General features: G+C 36.8%; 1 protein-coding gene across 2 annotated transcripts in view; it reads left to right on the top strand.

Moving 5' to 3' along the window:
• The first annotated feature begins 5,449 nt into the window (after positions 1-5,449).
• Positions 5,450-23,235, top strand: part of LOC121975041 (glycosylphosphatidylinositol anchor attachment 1 protein-like) — a 30,988-nt gene continuing 13,202 nt past the window's right edge. The window contains exons 1-3 of one of the 2 annotated variants that reach the window (XM_042526402.1): positions 5,450-5,771; positions 5,874-5,965; positions 18,040-18,136. In XM_042526402.1, coding sequence (XP_042382336.1) covers positions 5,665-5,771; positions 5,874-5,965; positions 18,040-18,136 — 296 coding nt within the window. In that variant the 5' untranslated portion in view covers positions 5,450-5,664. The remainder of the gene's footprint in view (positions 5,772-5,873; positions 5,966-18,039; positions 18,137-23,235) is intronic. The other variant, XM_042526401.1, reaches the window with a different exon arrangement.

The raw sequence follows: 23,235 nt of genomic DNA, 5'->3' as shown, positions 1-23,235 counted from the left end.
ATGACATGGAATATATGTAGACTGATATCTATGTCAAACCTATGACATAATGCATAAAGTAAGAAGGAATGAAATGGTCGCATCATGGTAATATCTCTGGTGGTAAGGGTCAAAATACATAGGACTAGGACTTTATATAGGACATAGTCCTGAATCCTAAATGTAACGGATTAGAACTGAGTCACAGTAGGTACTCTCTATCCTCAAAAAAATATGAATCTATTGTATCTAACGTAATATAAGAGTAGGGATCACCAAATGCTAGATCCCTAGGATAATAACATAGGAAGGTGTAAGATGAGGGTCTAAGTCCTAAATGCTCTCTAATGTTGGTAGGGGACAATGTAAAACTCCTACTGGCTACCCTAGTGGTGTAGGTGAGGTCATCAACTTTAACCAAGTTATTGCATAGTTGGGCACATAAACTTGGGTTAATCAAACTGGAACAATAAACTAGGTTTTGTAGTTTATAATAGTTAATGATCACTTCAACGGACGGATCTTATAAAAAAGTCCTATAGAGGTACCTAGAATGAAGGGGTATATATGATATGGATAAGAACCTATTCCTAAGTTCTATAGAAAATCTAGGATGAGTAATAGGAGTATGAGAGGTGTTAGCATCAGAATTTTTTCTCTTAACCCTATTAATAATAATGGAAGGAATTGAAGGATTTATAGCAAAAATATTTAAATTTTGAATTAGTTCAAGTTAGTATTATCGAGCAATTTTTTGGATGATTATATAGGAAATGATGACCTTGGTTGATCGAACGTAGAGTAGACTTGAGAATGGGGGAGTAAACCGGTTTGGATCTTTAATTTTAAGCGCATGGAATCGAAGCTTTGAGTGCCTTATATAGACGTAATCTAGGCATTTGGAGACTATTCCAGGCACCTGAATAGGAAGTGTTTCAGGGCATCTGGAATTGATCCGGGCACCCTTATCCCCAAACTGTGGGTGATTTTGTGAAATTATAAGTGATTTTGGACAACAGTTTGGGGAACCTGGATTAACTACAAGCACCTGTGTTCAGGCAAAACAGGGTGCCTGGATTAACTCCAGGCTCCTCGTTAGGTTTAACGATTTATTAATTTTGTTTAAAAAGGTTTATTTAATTAAATTGTTTAAGTTTTTAATTTAATTTAAAGTTAGTTAACATATAACAAATGGACATGAACTAAATGGACTAATACTGTTCATACATAATGACAATAATAATAACAGAACTCTTACAAACGAGATAGGCAGACACTACTTCCACTAGGACAGACACTAGTACAGTGACCAACATAATCCCCTTTAATCTGGACTCATTTGAGGCAATCTCAGATAGAACAATTTCAAGATTTTCAATTTGATCTATCATTGAAATTTCTTCAGAATCCTCTTTAGATTCTTCAGGATCCTCCTCTGGATCCTTCTCAAATTCTTCAGGATCTTCTTCTAGGAACTCATGGTGAAGTAGCTCCATACACCACTATGCATATAAGGTTCTCCCTTCAGAGAGCCTCCATATCTGGTGTGCTACCACCTTAGGATTCTTCGGCAGTGAACCAATCAACGCCTAGATCCTGTAATTATCCAGGATTGGAAACTCTTCTTATTCGAGTTTCCAGGATTGGTAATCATCCGTGCCAACTTTAAATTGAAATTAAATAAGTTCGTACAAAACTAACTAACCAGTACAAAACCGCCTTTATTTAATTTATATAGGCATGTAACCAACATTATTAATCAAGAAAAACAAATCTTCTTGATTTACAGGAGTCTAAATCGACTGATCCATTTGATCGGTTGATTGGGAATTCAGATCTTGAGCTCTGTCCAATGTCCTCATTAGAACTAATCTAACTGGACTGAGATTTTTTACCTATGTTCTGTTAATCTAAGCCCATTTAAGTCAACTTCAGACTTATTGATCAAACTCAGATTCATTTGATCAATCTAATGCTTATTAGATTAAGTTTGACCCAATAGAACAAATCTAATCATTTTAGTTAAACCAATTTATGTAATCAAAATCATCCCAATTAATTCAATAATAAATCAAACTGGTTAAACCAACGAATGATTTGAGTTCAATCTAAGTATTATTGAATTAAACTGGTTTGGTTAAATCAATCAATGATTTGAACCAAATCTAGGATCAAGCTAGTATAGTTTAATTTTCAATTAATCAAACTTTGATTAATCAATTTTAATTGATTAAATAGTGAGCAATCGGTTCACGCATGATTAGCATAATATACCGTTCATGTATGAAATCTTAATCGATTAAAACAATCGTTTTCAAACAGTGTTGACAGATGAATAGTAATTAATACTGTTCATCTTCGTTTAATCGATTAAAAAAAACTATTTGAATCGATTACTCTAATTTTTTACACAGATTCACTGTGTTCGTTAGTTTAATCGATTGCGCAGCTTTTTCTCTTCTCTGTCGCGATCACAACACTCTTTTCTTCTGCCGTGATGAACGTGATTGTCGTTACCTTCGATTGTCAGCCTCCCGATGTGGTCATTGGCACTCTCCGACCACGGAAGCCGATAGACAGCAACTTCTTGGGGCTCGACAACTGCGGCAGATCATAACCCAGTCATGATCTTGTCTAGCGATTGCGGCAGAGAGATTTTCATTTCGACGAAGAGATTATTTCATGCTTAGACGTCGCTCTGATACCATTGTTGATAGTTCTAAGCATGAAAAATAGTAAACATGAAAACTGTAAACACTTACAGCGATCTCCCGCAGATCTGCAATCGGCACCGGTAAGACTTGCTGACGGAAGAACGATCACAAAATCGGAAAGCTCTTCATGGTTCACAAACCAAATTCCTCTTATGAGATTGGACAAACCAATCTTGAATGTTCTTCATGCCTCTTCAATCTTGTGCATATGGACGAACCTTGCACAAATATCTTTTATATGGGTCGAACCCATTCTCTTTGACTTTGCAGAAAACTCACACATAGCAAGTCCCCTCTTCCTTTCTCTCTTGTGTTCATCTCATTTTTTTTTACCTTCACCAATTGCCTTGGACCTATGATATAGAGGAAGATGACTCTTCATCTTCCTCTACCTCCATTAATGGAGGAATATAAAGGATTGAAAGGTGAAAGGGAAAAGGTTCCCTTTCACCTTCTTAACACAAACACATGCACCTCGAACCATCAAGCCATTAAGCACCTTGGCTATGTCAAATTCTATATATATATATATATATTTAAGTCCCATATGACAATATGCACATATCAAATATAATAATGAATTAACTTAAATTCTTTCCCATAACTATCAAAATACTGATGGAATGCTCCATCACACAACACATGTATATAACAATAAAGGAATCTACATCACTAATAGCTTATGCCAAAACAAACCAACTCCGAGCACTAATTTATCAAAGGAAGCACTTAGGTTTTTAGAATTTTTAAATCACACATCATATTTTGTATTTTATTAAAGGATGCATTTCCTTTTCAAAATGCCTTTTCTATCCATTGTAACTCCAATTTAAAGTAAAAAAAATAAATTATGCTATTTATAACTAGACAATAAAAAGCTTTAATTTCAAAGTTATTAATGATTTTATAAAAAAAAAATAGATTCGCTACATTAATAGTCTCTCTAGTGACGATCCTACGGATATGGAAGAAGGTATATGTAGATATATAAGCATTAGATACATAGTGGGATAAATCTCAAGTCGTCAGTTCCTGAGAATCGATCATATTATATATATATATATATATATATATATATATATATTAGTATTTTGAATTGTGTTTTGATCAAAAGTTACTAATGATTGTAAAGAGATCAAATTTTTTTTTTATTATTAAAGTTCTTAATTTGAAATAAGAATCTGAATGAATTCAGGGGACAACTAAAAGTGCAACAAATCTAAGCTGTTTAACCAAAATTCATTAAGAATTTAAAAGACTATTTTTTTAAAAAATATATAGATAAATTCAAGAGGTCATTATGAACAAACTGTGTTAGTTTAATATACATTTAAGAATTTTAAGGTTATCAATGACTTTGGATGAACATACTTAATGAATAATTAATTTTTTTTACTTTTATTTAGCTTTGTTTCACGTCAATTTATTTATTTTTTCTAAATTAAAATTTTATTTTAATTTAGAGTTATAATGGATAGAAGACACTTCTGGTCATTAACTGGAGTCCTTTGGCTGCCAATGGAGATTAGGGAGTACAAAAAATTTAGTTAAACAGAATAAATCGATGTAATCAATCGAATTTAAAAATTCTATTTAGTTAATTTGATATTTTAGTTTTTTTTTCTAAAAAATCAATTTTTTCAATTAATTTGAATAAATTGTATAAATCGAAATAAAAAATTTGAACCCATAAATTGTTCATAATTTATTATTGTTAAACAAAATTTAATTTCGATTTCAATTAATCTCCCATTATTCTAAAAAAAAAAGATTAATTCACTTAATTCAATTTTTATAAAATTAATCAATATTTTATCAATCTAATTTTTATTAAAAAATTTAATTAGTTGAGAAATTTTTGATTAATACAATTCAATTTAATTTGATTCGATTCAATTCAATTTAACCGAACATTCAATTTGACAGAGATTGCTATACCTTCCAATACAAGATGTCAAGATCCCTTCATCTTCACACTTTCACATTACACACTGCTATTAAATACTAGAGTCAAGTTATTTCACATTAATTGCTCCGTCTTTGTGGTAAAAGGTGAATACGTTTGTCCCAGCGCCTCTGTTAACCCGTCCCAAGATCAACACGGAGGAGGTAAATCACGGGCGGGTACTAATCTTTGGAATAGTGATTAACACATAAGAGAGGTATTTACCTCGGCTTTTGCCGAGATTCAAACCCCAGACCTCATTATGACAACACCTCATGCGCTAGCCACTAGACCCATCCGAGAGGACTTGATTGCCCCATCTTGACCTCTGCCTTCAGTGTTCCTAACCTACCGTTAATTCGAAACCTGTTAATTTTTATTGACCCTAATTACTCGACCCATTAATCACTCATTCCCCTTAGGATAACAATGAAATGGGACGGGATGAGACGGATTTTTCATTCTCATCTCCGCCTCCGAATTAATTCGTAGGATCATATCCTTATTTTAGTTCTCATCCCTGGTTATATTTAATTAGGAAATCTTCATTTCAAACCCCACCAGGATTAAATTCTCATACTCATCCTCAAAAGAATATCAAAAAAACTTCATCCCCATCCGGCCATTCCCAACTCCATCTCTATCCTGTTCACATGCCCATCTCCCATCATCTCGTATTGGGATGATTGTATTTCCAAATCCGCTCCATCCGAATCCGAATCCGAATCCGAATAAAAAAAAAATCCTTAAATCTGAACCCGCATATGAAAAAATTCCTCCAACCCTAAACCCGCCCCCGTTTCCCCACGACCCGAATCCGTGGGCAAAATCCCTCCCTCCCTCCCTCCCGATCCGAGACAACGAGCCCTTCCTCTGCCGGCGTCAGCCATCGGCGTCCATTCACTTGCTGCCGCTTCCTGCAGAGTCGCGCGCCGTTTTCGTCTCGCTTCAATCTTGCCACGGGTAGCAGCGACACTTCGCACTCGCCTGCTTCTGCCACGACTGAAGCTCTACGTGGTTGACGTCATGGCCGTCAAGGAAGAGGGAGATACATCCCAACAGGGAAAGAAGTCCAGATCTAGACTCATCCTTCGCCTAGGTGCGCTCCTCGTTGCTCACAGCGGTCTCGTTAGGTACTTTCTTGTTTTCGTCATCACTTCATTAGTGTTCGTCTTGTTTAATTTGACGCTGATCGTGTTCATTACTGTTCCTTGACGGTCCCAATCTGAGTTAAGTGTTGTGTGTTGTGCCGCTGGGATTATCGCTTTCATCCTCCTCCCCGTCTTGGCCAACAACACATATATATCTGAGAACGCCCTGATGCCAGGTTAGTAACCAGCATAAAAATTGCCAATTTATTTCTTTTTTCACTTCTCAGGCAGATGTTTTTCCCTATTTAACTACACGCTCACTGATTCTCTGATGTTCGAATGGCTTCAAATTTCTTAGATTAGGCAACAACACCTAAAAGGTAGAATGCTGTGCACTTTCCAACTTTCAAATGGCTATTTGATGGCCGAAAACCTATATTTATTATTTTTAACTCATATTTTTTAAATTGAACACCGTACTTATTGCTGAGTTTCAATCCAATAAAAAGTATGCTATTGTCCCATTTGTGTCCTTTGAAAAGCATGACTTAAATTGCTATGAACCCTGAGTTATAGCAATAGATGATTTCACACAATGAAGTCACCTTGGTTTGACATAAGAAGTTAAAGGAAATGGTTTGATAACTTACATTTCCAGCTATATTTAAGGTGAATGCAAGGTTCTAACCCAACCATTATAACAACACTGTTAATATTAATTTTTACTGAACCATCTACAAAAACAACCGAAGAGTCAACATTAGGTCCATGAATCTTTTTGCAGATCAGGAAATCTAATTAGGTTATGTCATTATCTTTGATTAAGTAAATGAGTTAGTTGACCTCACTGTACAATTCTAAGTCCAAATGGGTTAAAATTGCTATTTTTATCAGTAATTCATGTTTTTATCAATGCATCTTGGAAGCCCGATCTAATGAATCACATTTATTGGAAAATTTCTTGTTTTAATATTTTCAATCAGTTCTTGCTATAGTATAACACTAGCTAACTATAGAACTTGGCTTCATTTGCTTCATGAACTACATCGTATCTTGCTACTATTTACTGAAGGAATTCATAATTGGCTACTTAATTTGATATGTTGATGCCTTCTTATTCAATATCCACAATTTTTTAATATTTAGTATAGATGTTTCAATTCTTATAGTCATCTCATAAATCTTCCTTTTTCTATGTTTTAACTCTGAATTCATTCTAGATTGTAGGATTGCTTACCTGTCTTTTAATTTTCCTATTTTAGGACTTTGAAAGTCTATTTTTCATGATTGTTTTCTCCACTTTGGTTACTGAAAACCAATACAACCCTTATTTCTTTTGGCTTGGTGCTGTAGATATATGGGAAGCCATTGTGCTTTTAGTGTCATTGTTTTTTCTTGACTAATTATTATCTTAGTATACTTCTTATGATCTCTTAGTATACTTCTTATGATCATTGCTGTATTATTCAAAATGATGCAGATTGAATTCCTCAAAGATATCTATCATTGTGCATCATTATGAGAAAACATGTGCATAATACAGTTAATATGACGAATTCAATTCATGCCAATTGTCGATAAAAAGATGGAGTTTGAAATGCTCTACTTTAGTTACATTATAAAGTTGCAAGGGTTAAAGTCTTGAGTTTGATATAAGCGTAGAATGGTTCAACCCCCGCAAACCCATGCAAGCGGTTTGCAGATGATTCTATAGATTGTAATTCGGAGGAATTAAATTGGAGTGAGATCCTTGGAAGAAACTTCAAAATTACATGTGATTTTCATCATGGAGTTGCTCTTAATGGGAATAGTATGAGGGAAAAAGTTTATGTAAAATAAATTTTCTCTTTGGGGAGGGGGATTGGTAGGTCCTAAAAGTGGTCAAGTGGAGAAGATATATAAGTTTTTATTGATGTTGCCTTGTAGTGGCTTTAAAAATGTAAGTAGGTGGCATATCAATGAGTCACTGTATAATGTCTTTACAGTTTAAATGTGACTTACTGACATAATATTATCATTACAGGCATTATTGAAATCCTCATATTGTATGCCTGCTGTTCATTTGCTAGGGACATCGAAATATGAAAACTTGGAGATTAGGGTATTTGGGCCTTAAGTGATGAAGTGCTATTGAAGGCAAATTGTATCTTTTAGTTTTTAGTTCTGCACATATTAAGATGGGGTAGATCCAATAATAAATATGAATTGCTCTATTGAGCCAATTAAATAAAAAAGCAATATGCGGCATGCACACATTGATATGTATTGTTTGCTTTGGATGCACATATGCAATATGTGGCTTGAACAAACTCTAATTGTGTATATATAGTCTATCGGATGCAAAGATGCTTTGCATTTGTATATGTGTTGATATATATTACATCTAAAAAAATTTGCTAATAATGATATGTTTGAAATATACACATAACATATTGTAAGTATGAATGTTGTGCCCTTCAATTAAGAAAGAAGGACAATATTTTAGTATGGGAGTTATTATAGCATAGGACATGGTTCTAGTTCTTAGGGATAATCAATTTTGTGACATGTGTAAAAGAGTGTATTTAAGAGGATCCCATATCTTGTAATATATGTACATGCTTTTTCCCTTTTATTTTATAAAATTGGGTATTAGGCCATCCCTTTGTGCCTTAATAGACCCTTTACAATAAGTACAATCCAGAAATAGCTCAAATGAGGCACATGGAAGTGGAACCATTGGCTTAGAATCATAAAGAAACCCTAATGTGGTTGTTTTGAACTTATCTCTACCTTGTAAGTTTTAACTATGGTCTATGGTGGTCTTTAGCTTGATGCTTGGGGGTAGAAAAAGGGACAAGCTTCTTGACAAATACAGATTGCATCATCTGTGCAATCTCTATTAATGCACAACCCCTATCAATGATCGCATGAAAACAAAAAATTGTGTACTATCCACTATTTGGAATCTTGTTCATAGTCAGAATAAGACATGCCAGGTGTCGATGTTAGTGGCTATGCTAAGCACAAACCCTAGGCAAAGAAAGAGAACTAGGTGGTGGAGCAGGATGAAACCTCATAGTTGTCACTGAAAGCCCGTCGCTACATTGTTGTTATCTCACTTCGTATCTTCATGGACTGTTGTCTCGCACGAACCCCTTAATCGTCATTACATACATGTTTCAGGGTCTTGGTGTGTTTTGCATGCTGGTTAGCATATGGAACAAAATGATTTGCATGTGGCAAATAACACGGAATAGGATTTTAATTTATAGTACTAACCATTGTTGGATTGAGATTGCGACTAGTGCGCTGGGGGTAGTATGCAATGAAAAACATAAAGAAGCACAAAAGACAAATCAATTTATGTGGTTGCCAACCCTTGACTCCTACTTTATGACCTATAATTTGTCAGTGGATCACTTATGAAATTCCTTTGTATTTTCTCTTTTTTGGATACCTAATGGAGGATTCTCCTTCTTGAAATTCCTTTCATAGGTGGAAAAATCTTATAAATCTACACTTGTACCGTGCAGCAGGAAGAATACAATTGTTAAACAAAACAATTACAAAACAAGAAATGGATTATACAATTGGAACTTTTCTCTTTTCTTAAAAAAAATGATTAACCAAGTAACGTCAAACCTACCGGTTTGATCCCACGAACCCATCAGCCACTTGGGTAAATCAGGAAATGCAGTCCATCTTAATAGCCAACATTCTCAGGTTCGCTACTCATTAAGGAGAAAAATTTTCAATAATACGCTGTAGTTAAGTCTCGAACTTTATATCCCTGATCTATCACTAGAATTCCTAACTATGACACCCTACCCTTGGGGGTAAACTTTTCTCTTTTCTCGCTTTAGTTTGTTGCTTGATTTTTTCCCAATGCGGAAGTTCAAGAAATAATAAAACCTTAACTTGAAGATAGTGTACAAGAACTAGAAAATACAAGACTACAAGTTAAGATTTTGAAAAGACTTACAAACTTAGTAAGTGAAGCTTTCTCAGAGTAAGACTTGTAGCAGGATGTGCTGTGTGTCTTGCAATGAGAAGGGCTGTGGGTTATATAGAGGTTTGATCGGAGAACTGGGTGCTCATTGGGCCCCATCAACATTCAGCCGATTATATCTCTTTTTCCCACTACAGCTAAAGCATGCATTATTAGCTACTTTATAGGACATATTGACTCAGCATCCACTACTTTACAGGGCATACTGACTCAGCATACTTATCCCTAAGGACAGATGGACGGCTCTCCGAGGCTCAATCCATCAGAGAATAAAGTGCCTTTGGATTTATTGGGCTCACCACATGCTTCCTTTTTATGGTGGTACATCTTTAATGCGCTGGAGGGTGCTTTGCATCTTCAGGAAAGCTTCCAATAATTCAACCCGGGCGTTGGTTACAGCTGGAATGGCATCTTTGAAGTAGAGCCCTTGTTTTTGTGCGCTCCGGAGTTTAAAGTCATTTTCTTTAACCCTGCAGATAAGCTCCAGCTCTCTGATACTGTTGATGACGTTTCTTGCTGCTGTCTACTCAATGTCTTCCATATGGGCTCTTTTCTGGTGCTCCTCTGGATGGAGGATTCTGTTTTTACTGGATTGGGCCAATTCTTCGTATTGCTCCAGAAGATGATAAGGCCCGCAAGGTGATGGGATGCTGCTGTATTTGGCTTGCAGCTGAGTTGCTTCAAGGTTTTTTCCATCTGAATCAGGATGAGAAGATCCTTCTCCGTAGGGATCCATGGGCCTGTAATAACACAGAGTAATCGGGATAATGCATCAGCTAGGAGGTTATCTTTACCTTCAATGTGCTGAAAATGGACAGGAATGCCAAGACCAGTGATAAAATCTGTGAAAGCTATCCATCTAACACGGGAAGGCTTGTTTTGTGCTGATTTATTGAAGAAACTAATAATAGTCTGGCAGTCGGTTCTGATTAATAGTTCCTCCTTGTCTAAGTAATAAATTTTGAAGCTGTTCAGACTGTTCATAACGGCATAAATCTCAGCATCAATTGTGGATTTTGGTGGAGAAAATTTGCCACTAGCATAAGCGCAGATTTTTTCATCTAACTTTGAATCATGTTTCTGTAGCTTCCATTTGCATATGCCGCCCCATCCTTCCATACAACCATCGGTTTCAATAAGCATATAACACTTGACGGGTGGTATGGTTAAGTCAGGCAATGTTTTGATTATTGCTTTGACTTTCTTGACCAAAGCCCAGTCCTGTGAATTCATCTTCTTTTCACCTTTTGGGCTTGTTTTTGCATATAATGGGCCCGGAATTTTTCCCAGATTTGGGATATATGATCTTGCATAATTGAGAAGGCCCAGCCAAGATCGCAGCCCTTTGGTGGTTTGTAATTCCTGATCGCTGAAGTCGGCTATCTTTGTGATAATATGGGCTTGTAGTTTAATCTTTGATTCTCCTATAGTAGCCCCCAGAAATTCTATAGTAGGACTCCCAAGCTTCATTTTCGTTGGGCTTAAGATTAACCCATTCTTCTTGCAAATGTCTAGTAAGACCTTTAAGTGACTTCTATGCTCTTGTTCTGTTTCAGAAAAGACTAAAATGTCATCAATATATACTGCAATGAAGTCCTCCGTACCTTTAAAGCAATTATCCATTTTTCTCTGGAATACCGCCGGAGCGTTTTTTAATCCGAATGGCATCACAAGCCATTCATAAAGCCCATCTGGAACCCAGAACGCCGTCCAGCGAATAGATTCTGGATCCATCGAGACCTGATGAAATCCGCTTTTGAGATCAAATTTTGAATAAATTTTGCTTCGGCCTACCTTATGGATAATAGTGTTAATGCCAGGAAGGCTATACTGATCCTTGTGAGTGTTGTCATTTAGGCGCTTGTAATTGAAAACCATGCGCTCCTTCCCTTTCGTTTCTCGCTCGGTTGTTGGATCAACTGTTGTCCCTGAATAGACAATTATTGCAGTAGTACGGTGTCTACTTGTGCTAGGCTGGATTACCTTCAATTTCAAGAGGGCCTGAATGTGTGCACTAAAGGATTTTTGCATTTGGGGAGTTACATGCTTCAACGGTCTATCTTCAATAATCATGTCTGGATTTTTGATTTCTAATTTGCATGTAATTTTATTCTTGGCCCAATGTTTTGTTGGGTTATCCCCAATATATCCTGTATCAGTTAACTCTCTAATAAGATCTTGTAACAGAGTACCTGATTGCCACGTGCAAATCTGCTCCTGAATTTGATGGTACTCTTCCTCTTCAAGCTCCAGTTCTTCTAGAGAGGGTGCTGCAGCAACAGTTTGCTGAGTTTTTATGGTAGTAATGTTTTTATAAAAGGTTACCTCATCTCCTTCGATTCGAATTCCCCCATATAGTGATCGGATGAAGTTACACCCTATTATCATCATGATGTTGCCTCCAATAGTTAGGGGAAAAGCATATGTATATGGTATTCTGAATGTATGCTCCCCAATCTTCATATTACCATACTTTAACTTCTTGTTGGCCTTTGTTTTTGAATTGATGCCACTGAAGTTGACTACAAATGTATTTTCTTCCATAGCTTCAGGTGGTATTGCTGTCTGGTCTATACAACAAGTTGTGGCTCCAGTATCCAGTATCGCATTAACTTTAAAAACTTTTACTCCTGGAATACTAAGTTCCACTGTTAAATTAAAAAGTCCATTTGTCTTTTTGATGGAAGAAATTATCTCTGAATTTGAAAGTTCCTTTTCCCTTCCTTCAGTAATAAACATATAAGCTTCTTCTTCTTCTTCTTCTTCATGGTTCTCCTCATCCTGTATTTTTGATATTTGCTTTTTAAGGTCATAGTTTTCTAACTCAAGGAGATCTACCTTCAAGCGTAGTTCTTCATTCTCTGTGTCTACTTCAAGCTTGTCCGCAGAAGCTTCTCTTATAAGTGTTTCTTCTTTGATTTGGAATTTCTTTTTCAGCTGCTCAATTTGAAGAATTGCAAGTGCTTTAGCAGTCTCGACTTCTTGTTTGAGTCTTGCCATTTCTGCTTCGGCCCAATTAATATAGGCTTGTTGTTCTTGGACAAGGCTACTGGGATTGTAGGGTACAGGTACCTTCTGCTGAATAGGAATTGAGATATTGAAATAATGTTTTGAACACATACCACATGAGGTTATTTTGCAGGTTCCGCAATGCATTCTGTGCTTCTGCATAGTCATTCTCTTACAGCAATAACACCTTTCATAAGGGTATGGAATTTCATCATTAAGCATCCATACGTGATTGCAGTCATGCTGGGTTCTGGTTACACGAACCATAGGTTGCCACCCACTGTCCTTTCCTATCATTTAGCAATTCTTTTCTTCTATAAATACAAACAGGGATTCATTGAGATTTAGCAATACCTGGTGATCTTCTCTTTCAGATATGCTATAGATAGCATCAGAGGGTTCATCTCCCTCTTGGACAGACATAATTTCATAATCTTCTGGGAGTTCTAGCCCTTCAAACATGGCTATCCGTTTTGTGTTTCTGTATTCTTTTGGGCAGTCTCTTGCAAAATGTCCCTCCTCTCCGCATAAGAAGCATTTACATTTCTTGTTTCGTATAAGGTGTTTCTTCTTTTCTATTCTGGCATGAGAGTTGTGGGGTTTACCTTTATAAGTAGTGGACTTTCTTGCACCAAACCTTCCTTTCTTGTGATAGTATCCTGGTATAGGTATTTGGTTGCAGAAAGATAAGTCCTTTAGTGATCTGTTAAAGGCTGCCTTCTTGCATTCTTCTTCCAGGTATTTATATGCAAAGAGAACTCTTGGGTGCACTCCTATTGTATTCCCTTGATACTTTTCTTCGAATGCTGCTTTAATTCTTCTTCCCAGATCCCCTGGAAGTTTAAGCCAGAACTTTTCAGATAATTCTGCCCCTGTGAATAATCTTCCTGTTTTTGCTGCCAAATTCATATAGTCATTCATGAAAGGAAGAATATCTTTAATATTAGAACATGTTATTCGTTCAAGGTCTCTGTAAGCATTATCCTGCATGTCAGTGGAACCTTGAAAAGGATCTTCTAATATAAATACCCTTCGTATCTGTGATAAGATATTCTGAGTACCATTCCTTCCTTCTGCTGAGTTTACTAACTCTTGATATTCTTCGGGGTAGGCCATTCGCCATTGGATCCATGTTAATCTTTCTGCTTCTCCCAGGAGGTTTTCAATGAAGTTGGCCTTGTCTTGATTATCTGTAAAATTTTGCAAGGCAACTACATTCTTAGTTATACCTTCCCAGCATAGAAATACATCTTCTATTTTACCCAGTTGTGTTGGTAAAGTTAGAATGGCGCCAGTTTGTTGATGCGCAGATGGTAGGTTCCACCATTCAGATGTATCACGTCCTTTGAAGGCCTTTCCTTTTCCTGGTTCAATTGGGGGCACTATGCTGACCGACTCTACTTTTGTTCTTCCTGTTGGAGGGTATCCCACAGGGTTCATTGTTGTATCCATAGGAGGTCGATACTGTGATACAGCCTCTGTGGAGTATATTTGTTCTGTTAGAGCTTTGAGATTTGGGTAATCATTTACCCATTCAGCTTCAATTTCCTCTGCTCCCCTTGCTGCAATAATATGCATTGGATAGTCGGTATCCCAATGTTTGGTTTCGTCTGCCTCAGCTTCTTCCCCACCCGCTTTCGCAAAAGGATTTGTAAATTCTTCTAAAGTAATGAAAGGGGAATCCTGTAATGCTAGATATTGTAGATAGCTAATATAATCATCATCATCAGTATTAGTAATAACCATACAAAAATGATTAGATGATGAGGATGATGAGGGAAGGTTGTCAAGCTGTTGCTGAAGCTCATTACGATAATCTTTAGACCTTCGGAGGATCCGTCTTGTGTCGGAAATAGCTATTTCCATAGGATCATCTCCAGGTGTCATGGCTCTCCTCCTGAGCCATTCAGATTCTTGATGAAATTGTTGATATTCATTGAATATTTCATCAACTGTTTGCTTCTATTTCTGTGGTATGGGAGTATACTCAATATATTCCCTGTCGTCAATATATCCTGGTGTAGGAGCCACATAGAATTCATATGGCTCTGCTGTCTCTGTTCCGTCATGGCAATATGCACACCCTGAACATTCGGGATGTGCTTGTTCCTGTGTACATACCTTTGGTAAGGGGGCCTCAGAAGGATAGGCCAAATTTGTGGTCCACCCGAAACCTTGCATTCCTCTTGCTGTGGTTTCTAAGTGGGTTACCTCCATTACCTCAGGCGTCGCTATTCTTTCGAGGATAAGTTGAGCTATACATTCATGTTTCTAAAGATATATATGCTTATTAGTGAGGTTATAAGCAATGATTTTTACCTCTCCTCGATAGTCTTCATCAACGACTCCTCCCATAATAATAAGTCCCCGTATAGCTGCACTGGACCTCGGTGCTATTCTAGCATAAGTTCGTTTTGGAATTTGAATGCAGATACCAGTAGTTAGGAGACTTTTGTCCTTTTTGGGGACAAATTGTTCTCTATTGATGGCTAGATCATAGCCAGCGGATCCTTCTGTCTTTCTTTTTGGGAGTATTGCTGAATTGCTAATTCTTTTAACCATTAAGATTTCTTCTGGGTCTTCAAGAAGAACCGCAATAATTTGATGATGAACCTCCTCTTCATCAGAAGGTATTTCTTCATCTCGTTGATTATAATAAGGTTGACTTGCTGTTACTGCTGCCTGATAATTGTCAAATTGTATAGAGATACGTCCATCTAGCAAATTTCGAGTGCTCACCTCTACTGGTTGCATTGGAATATTGATGCTGGATTGATTGATAATCCAGTTTTGCCCCAGAAGTTCTCGAGTGTTGTATCTTCTCCCTGGCAGCGCTCTAACCGCATGAGTGATAAGATAATCCACCACATTTTGAATTTCATAGGCGAAACCAACATTCGGTGTGTTGGATAGCCGTCCAACCATTCCTCTGGTGACCAAGATATTGGCTTCACTATTTTGCCATCCTTTATAGCCTCTGGCTAAAATGGAAATTTGTATATTTCTGTGAAAGTCTGAGATAGTTAACATAGTGTCAGGTATCACATATACCAATTGACTTCCTTGAGTGAGATCAACTTCCATTGTGGCGAAAATGGCTTGGTCTCCTTGCCACCTGTTATCTCGAAAGATAATTAACAGAAGTGTACCTTCTTCTTGTGAAGTATTTGTATCCTGACTTGAATAACTCCCATATGGATGAAACGCATACCACTTCGCTGGAGTTGCATAAAGCTTTCTGGCTGTATCAGCGATCTATCAACTTGGTTGGTAGTAACTAGTATTGCTTCCTCCGAGCGATGTACATATACTCTGTGATGCGCATCGTCCCTTCTTGAGTGATATAGTACTTCAGCTGGTACTATTGATGCTCTTTCCTACATGGATAATCTCAATTGTACCTGCGGATCAAGTTGTTGTTCTAATGTTCTATTAGAAGAGCTTTGACCCGTAATACTTTTGGTTATTTTCTGGAGTCTTCGTTGGGCATTATATCTTCGTCGTTGTCCCTGCCTGTATTCTCTGACTTGATCTTCAAACAATGGTTGCTGCTCCTCCATTGTATTTCTGATGAGAGTTGTTACTGGAGGCTCCTGTGACCTTACTCTAGAAGTCATTGCTTACTTCTTTTCTTTAGATTTTGCTTCGCTGAATAAGGTAAAAGGGTCTGTAAATACTCTCAGTTGACCCCTCTGCTCTTTCGGCTTTTCTGTTATTTTGAGGCTTTTAATTTTCTCTGTCAGGTTATGAATAACTTCTTCTGGTAACGAAGGTGTCCCAGATTTTTGGATTGTAGCTTCTACCCTTTTCAATCTTTCTTCAAGGGTTTCTATTTTCTCAAGAATAGTAACTAATAGTTGGATTTGAGTATTTGCTTGCTTGATGGTAGCTATAGAACTACTGATCGCCCCTTTGTATTCTGATGGTCTACAAAAGCCTAAAGAAGGTGCTTCTAGGCTTTCAGTGGCTTGAAGAGCTTCTTTGTAGGAGTTTGTGGCCTGAGCATTTATGTAGCTCATGAAGATGTCCAAGTCTCTATTTTATGTAATAGGGTTTCAACCCTATCAAGTTTTTTTCTTTAACTCTTCTGATAATTGTAAAGTCCTCAGGCTCAAAACCACGAGCCCGCCGTTGGTTTTACAAAACCAGGAATCCAAGTGGACCCCTGTTGAACAGTATGGCACATGGGCGGCCACCTTTGGGTGCTTTTCAGGCACACTGTTCGACACTACAAAAGCAAAAGATTCGTGGCTGACTTAGCCACGTTACAGGACACCAACCAATAATGGTTGATGCTGGCAAAGGAACGGACGAATAACCTGGGTCCGCCACGCTCCATTATTGATGATAGTGTACAACCTTTAGACAGCTGGCTGTACGAAGCCGTCGCTGGTTCTTGCCTTACGGACCAGCAACTTCGTCACCAATCTTCACGGCGTCTTGTGCAATCGCCTTCCGTATCCTCTTTTCACAGTATTCCAACGGAATCGTCGTCTACTCGGCCTCGCCTTTGTGGGCTTACTCTGGGCCGGTTTTGATTTCTGAGCCGCGATTGGATTTGCAACAGGAGCCGAGATGGCTTTCTGAACGGTACAAGGTCCTCGAGCCTGTTTCTGCTCGGCCTGCTTCTTCTTCGTCTCCGGGCGTCGCCCTACACCGGAGCTCATCTTCCAGCGCCAGAAATACGGACTCGACCGTCGTTGCGGTGACACTCGTGAAAGATGACTAGAAGGCGGCAGTGGCACTAGGCTACATTTTTTTGTGGTTATGTTGGATGTTTCACTCAAGTGGAACCTTTAGCTCATGAGATACCGTTTGAAAACTGACAAAACAATTCAAGGTTTCAATCATGTGGAACCATAAGGCTGCTGACTTTGGTCATGATGTGACAGTTCTAAGGTAGATCTGACCTTTGCCAAGTAATTGCAGAGGCATTGATGGTGTGAAAACCATATCCACATAACAGGATGGTGCAAGTGGTTCTGGCCTTCCCTTGTGCTTTGATCGTTAGGGAACTTACTTAACCTCCTTGCAATTTGCAACTGTCAACTTTGGGAGTATTTCTATTGCTTCTGGTAAAATAATATAAAAATTCTCATAAAACTGAATGAAGAAAAGGGAAAAGAATGTTAGTGAAACTATACCTAATGAGTCAATTATTCAATCATCCTTTTGGCTACTCTTTAGGTTGGAGTTTCCTTTTCCGGAGTATTTTCTTTGCCTTAATTCATCCATAAGCACTTGCATATATCATGCAATATACTGACTACACTAGCATTTAAATTTGACAAAACACTGGATCTGGTACAGGGTCAGCTGATCCAGCCTTCTCCTCACAAGAAGTTCTAGATGCCAACAGACTCACTATGGACATACTTAATCGAGGAGCTGCAAAAGCTTCAGGAATGTATGAACATCCTCACTTCTGTATATTATATGTTCTCATATGTTTTCCTCTGGAAGTTAGTTAAATGATCTACATTTTTGTTTAGATTGTTAATTTGTTTTGGTTTGTTGAAAATTTTAATATCCTGTGAAACCCCTCTAATAGATCATTCTTTGTTATGTGGATATTTCCATATGTGGCATTAGATTCATCTGCTTCTTTTATTCTCTTCATAGGTATCTACTGAAACTAGTGTTTTAAATCGCGTAGTGTTGGTTCATAGCATTTTTGTCTTGTCATTGTGTAGCATAAATAGCGAAGCGCATAGCGCAAGCTTTTCATGCACGTCAATTTTTAAATTTAAAAAAATCAAAATATACTTATATAATAAAAATAAAAATAACATAACCTAAAATTAATCATAATAATTCATTACATGTTAAAATATCCAAGAACAACAATTTAAAATAATCAGTATCATCCAGCTCTATATCACTATCATCATTAATAGTGTCTGGTTGGAAAATTTCCAACTATCAAAAGTTGTTGGAATTACTCCACCATAATTTTCAGCATCAAGATGATTATCTTCCACAAGACTCATAATTTTCAGCATCAAGATGATTATCTTCCACAAGACTCAACGTTGCTTGTTTGTCTTTGCTTCCACCTATTATATAAGAGATACGACATTTAAGAATCAATTATAGGTGAAGTAGATATAAGTAAATAATTTGCATATGCTTACTTGAATTTTCAACAACTCTTTTTTTTTTTTGAATTCGTAGGAGGAACTTCAACTATATCCTCAACATCTTCGACTCGTTTATCTAAGTCGAAAAGACTTTCAAAGATAATCGACTGCACACTCACAACTTTCAAATAATTCATCATCTTCAATGGTTACGGGGAGGACAGGACCTTCTTTCTCAGTTATCCATTTATCATCTGAATCAATTTCATCAATTACAATAGGATCAATCTTGTCTCTCCTAATGCTTCTCTCCCTAAGCTTGAAGTTATATTTCGTAAACACCAATGTATTCAATTTCGCATGTTCAAGCCTATTTCTCTTTTTTGTATGAATCTAATATTACAAAGAAGAAAACATATATAAAAAATTAAACAATGATATGAAAATTATAAAACAATTAAAATTCAAGTAGAGTTATAAACATAGAAAATTCACGGATTCAAAAGTGCTCCAATTTCTTTCACATCCCGAAGCACTACAAGTGAGACCAAACACTCGAATTGCAAACGTAGTAAGCTCGGGTGTCTTACTTCCAAAACGTTCCCACCACGAGGCTAATAACATAAAGAAAATTACAAGAATATATATATAATTTTAAAATACGAATGCTAGTATAATTTTACAAGAAGGGTTACAAGAACTAAATTTTACCCGGAGTCCGCAACATTCTTGTTTGTTTGCTATTGGAGTTCCAAATTCTCCTTTAGCTTTGTTATACAAGTCCAATTGGATGTCCACTTTAAGACGATCATCAAAAGACAACATCTTATCCATGCAAGCATACAATCCATCTTTAACTTCATCACAATCAGAAAATCTTTCTTCATAACGCAATTGCGGGTTCAAATAGTACCCGGCCGCGTGTGGAGGATGATGGAGTTGTGGAGTCCATCGTGAATCCATTTTTTTTTTCAAATGGGTTTGTATTTTCTGTCAACTCCCCCACAATTAAATTTTATTGTCTCTTTTGCCTTATCCAGAAGTTCATAAATATATCCCATGGCCGATCTCTCCTCCGAATCAACTTCCCTTAACACACTTACAAAAGAAACAACACTCTTAACACAAAATGCAACATGTGGCCAAAAGTTGGGATCATTAACAACAATTCTCTTCACGACCTTCCTTGGAGTTGATTGAGATAGTGGTGAACTAACCCAATATTCAGAAGCAAACATTTGTTCAAGTGGTCTTTTAACCTTATACATACTCTGAAGAGTGAGAAATGAAGTAGTAAAGTGAGTAACAGCAGGACAGAGAATTTCTTTACCGTTTGTATACTTTCTCATTAAAGAAAGTATAGTCCCATGACTATAAAGGAACTTCACAACCATCTTAGCATGCTTAATTGTGTCAGAAAAAATCTTTAACTTTGTAATATCCTCCAACATTAGATCAATGCAATGCGCCGCAAAAAGTGTCCACCAAATTCCGTGTCTAGTCTTCATAATTTTTTTTCCCCGCCTTACCCTCTCCCACCTCATCATCAAGATATTTAAAGATCAATTCCCCATTTTTAATATAAGCTGATGCATCAATAGATTTTAAAAAGAAAGTGCCGGCGGTACTATTCACCAAAAAATTGATCAAACTTCTATTCTTCCCATCCGTCCAACCATTGGACATAATAGTGCATCCATATTTTTTCCTTGCCTTTTTATGCTCCTCATATATTAGGTTGATGCCAACCTCAGCCTTAAGTATCCAAGTTCTTAACTCATGCATTGAAGGAGGCTTGAACCCTCTTCCATATTCCGCAATACCTTCAACCATAGGCAACCAATAAGGATCATTCACAACATTAAACGGAAGTGCGGTAAAGTAAATAAAACAACCAACTCTACACTTCACATCAAGTAAATCTTTTTTGTATGCCGAATTTAAGGTTGCTTGTCTAGGTTTTGAACTAACAAACCCATGAAGAGTATCTTTACCTTTTGATTCACCACTACCAGAAGAACATCCAATTGAATTTCCCCCTATACTTCCAACTTTTGATGATTGCGTACTCATACTGTGGGACCCTCACCAATCTCTTGTAACAATTGGGTTTGTTTGCTTTTAGATGCTCTAATTTTGTCAAGTGATTCTCTAATTTATTGCTTGATATCATCTGGAACACTAACACAAGGTGCAACCCCTTTATGAGTTTGAGCTAAATGTTCCTTTAAGCGAGTGATCCCTCTATTCGATATATGATGACAAAATTTGCACTGAAAAGATTTTTCCCCCTCCGTTTGATAATAATACTTCCAACCAATATCTTTTTTTTTAACAAATTCGTAGACATTGCAAATTCCAAATATACAATCAAAATCCTAAAAAAACAAAAGAAAAAAATCAGAATAAATAAATAATTAATTAGAAAAAAATTTGAAAAAAATTTGGAATCAATCTAGGGCATCTGGATCGATCCAGAACCTTTCTGTTCTCAGAAAAATCTATTAACAGAAAAGATCTGAATCGATCACTCGATCGATCCATATGCCCGACTTCAGAAACGAAAAATGAATCGCGATTGCTTTTTCTCCTTTGAGAAACGAGAAATAAAAAGGAAAAAGCAAACGAAGAAAACCGAAGAGGAAGACGAAAACCTGACCTCCAGTCACCATCCCTCGCCGCTGCTGGCCAGTCCCTCGCCATTGCCGGCCAGTCGCCTCTGCCCTACCTTCTCAAAGGTAATTCTACTCGCCTTTGCCTCCTCGCCTCTGTTTTGTAATCAACTATAGTGCCCGCTATAGGCCACTAGGTCACGATAGCGCACGCTATGTGTGCTATCGACGCTATTGTCCTGAATAACGTGGGTTATTCGAGACAATCGCTAATACGCTCCGCAGCGTTCGTTGATCGTAGCGCGCTATTCGCCGCTATTGAAAACACTGACTGAAACCACTAATGAACACACATCACTTACTTGCTACTTTTTTCATTGATGAATTATAACATTGTCTTAGACCTTTTACCTTTTATTATATCCAAATTTACTCAGCTGTTTGCATCGGCTATGCCCTCCCAGTATGCTATAAGCTAAGATTACATCTTATAGGATAGATATTACATTTTCAATCTCAAGCAAATTTTGCAAGTCTTGTAAAAATTGTTGGGATATTATGTACATGCCAAAGGTTACTATCAGCATATGACAATTGTGTACAAGTTGATCTTGTATGCACTTTTATAAAAGGTTGGTGGTAAGTTGCACATGCAGCTGTATTGGCTTATGCAAAGAGTGAGTTATTGCATCTGCTGATGGTCAAGTATTATGGAGGCTAAATCAATCCCCTTCTCATCAAAATTCCAAGTCATGAAAGTGATTTTGGTTTGATTAAACTAATTCTACCAAATAGATAATGTATTTGTTTGTTTTTTTTCATTTATATTTTATTATTTATTTATTTGTTTATCTATTTTTAATGGATTGCATTGGTTGTATTTTGGACTCTTCATTTAACTCCTCCATACTCATGTCGGAAAATGACACCAACAGTAACATTCAAAGTCCATACTAAAAAACTCTACTGATCATGTGGAAAAATTCTTAGAAATGTCAGTTTTAAGCCACGTTGATACTTATAATTGAGTCCAAGTAAAATATGCTTTTTATTATGGATTTTGTGGCACATGTATTAATAAGATTCATATGAAAAATATTTTGTATGAAATATTGCTTAAGTTGATTAATTTAATTGTTAAGTGGTATATTTTGTTTATATTAATTGTAATGATTAAATTGATAAATTATGCAGTTGTTGTAAACTTATTTTTTTGACACATGATCTTATGCATCACTCTGTCACTAATGTTATTTTCCAAAAGAATATGGATCACATGTGCATCCACAAGGGCGCCTGCGTACTTCATATCTTTTAAAATAATTTGGGCTCAATATGCTTCCATGCTTGCATTAGCATATTGGCAGGCTGCATACTGCTCTGCATACTCTTTAAAACCTTTATGTTATGGCATCGACAATCACAATGGTCAATAGAGGAGAATCAAAGCCATCATTAGTTTTTTGTTTTTGTTTTTGTAATGGCGCTGACTAAAGAGACTAATCTTGGACGACATGGACTGATAAGACAATTCACAATTTTTTATGAATAATAAATACAATTATACACATCAGTATCTTCCACTCATCACTTGCCAGAGGTTTTTAGGCATTAACCACTATGATTTTCCATCAAAACAATTATACTAAGTTACTTGAAGAGGTTTTTGATTAATCTATATGTTAGTGTTAACCCTAAGGCACAATTCTAGAGAAATCATATCGGCACATCACAATATAGTACCAAAACTATATTGTTCCGATTTGGGACCAAAATCTCGGCAAGGGTCGAGATTTTAAATCTTGCTTTAAGTA

The sequence above is a fragment of the Zingiber officinale genome, chromosome 4B (genome assembly GCF_018446385.1).
Source record: "Zingiber officinale cultivar Zhangliang chromosome 4B, Zo_v1.1, whole genome shotgun sequence".
NCBI classification, from domain to species: Eukaryota; Viridiplantae; Streptophyta; class Magnoliopsida; order Zingiberales; family Zingiberaceae; genus Zingiber; species Zingiber officinale.
This window is presented reverse-complemented; position numbering and strand designations above follow the sequence as displayed.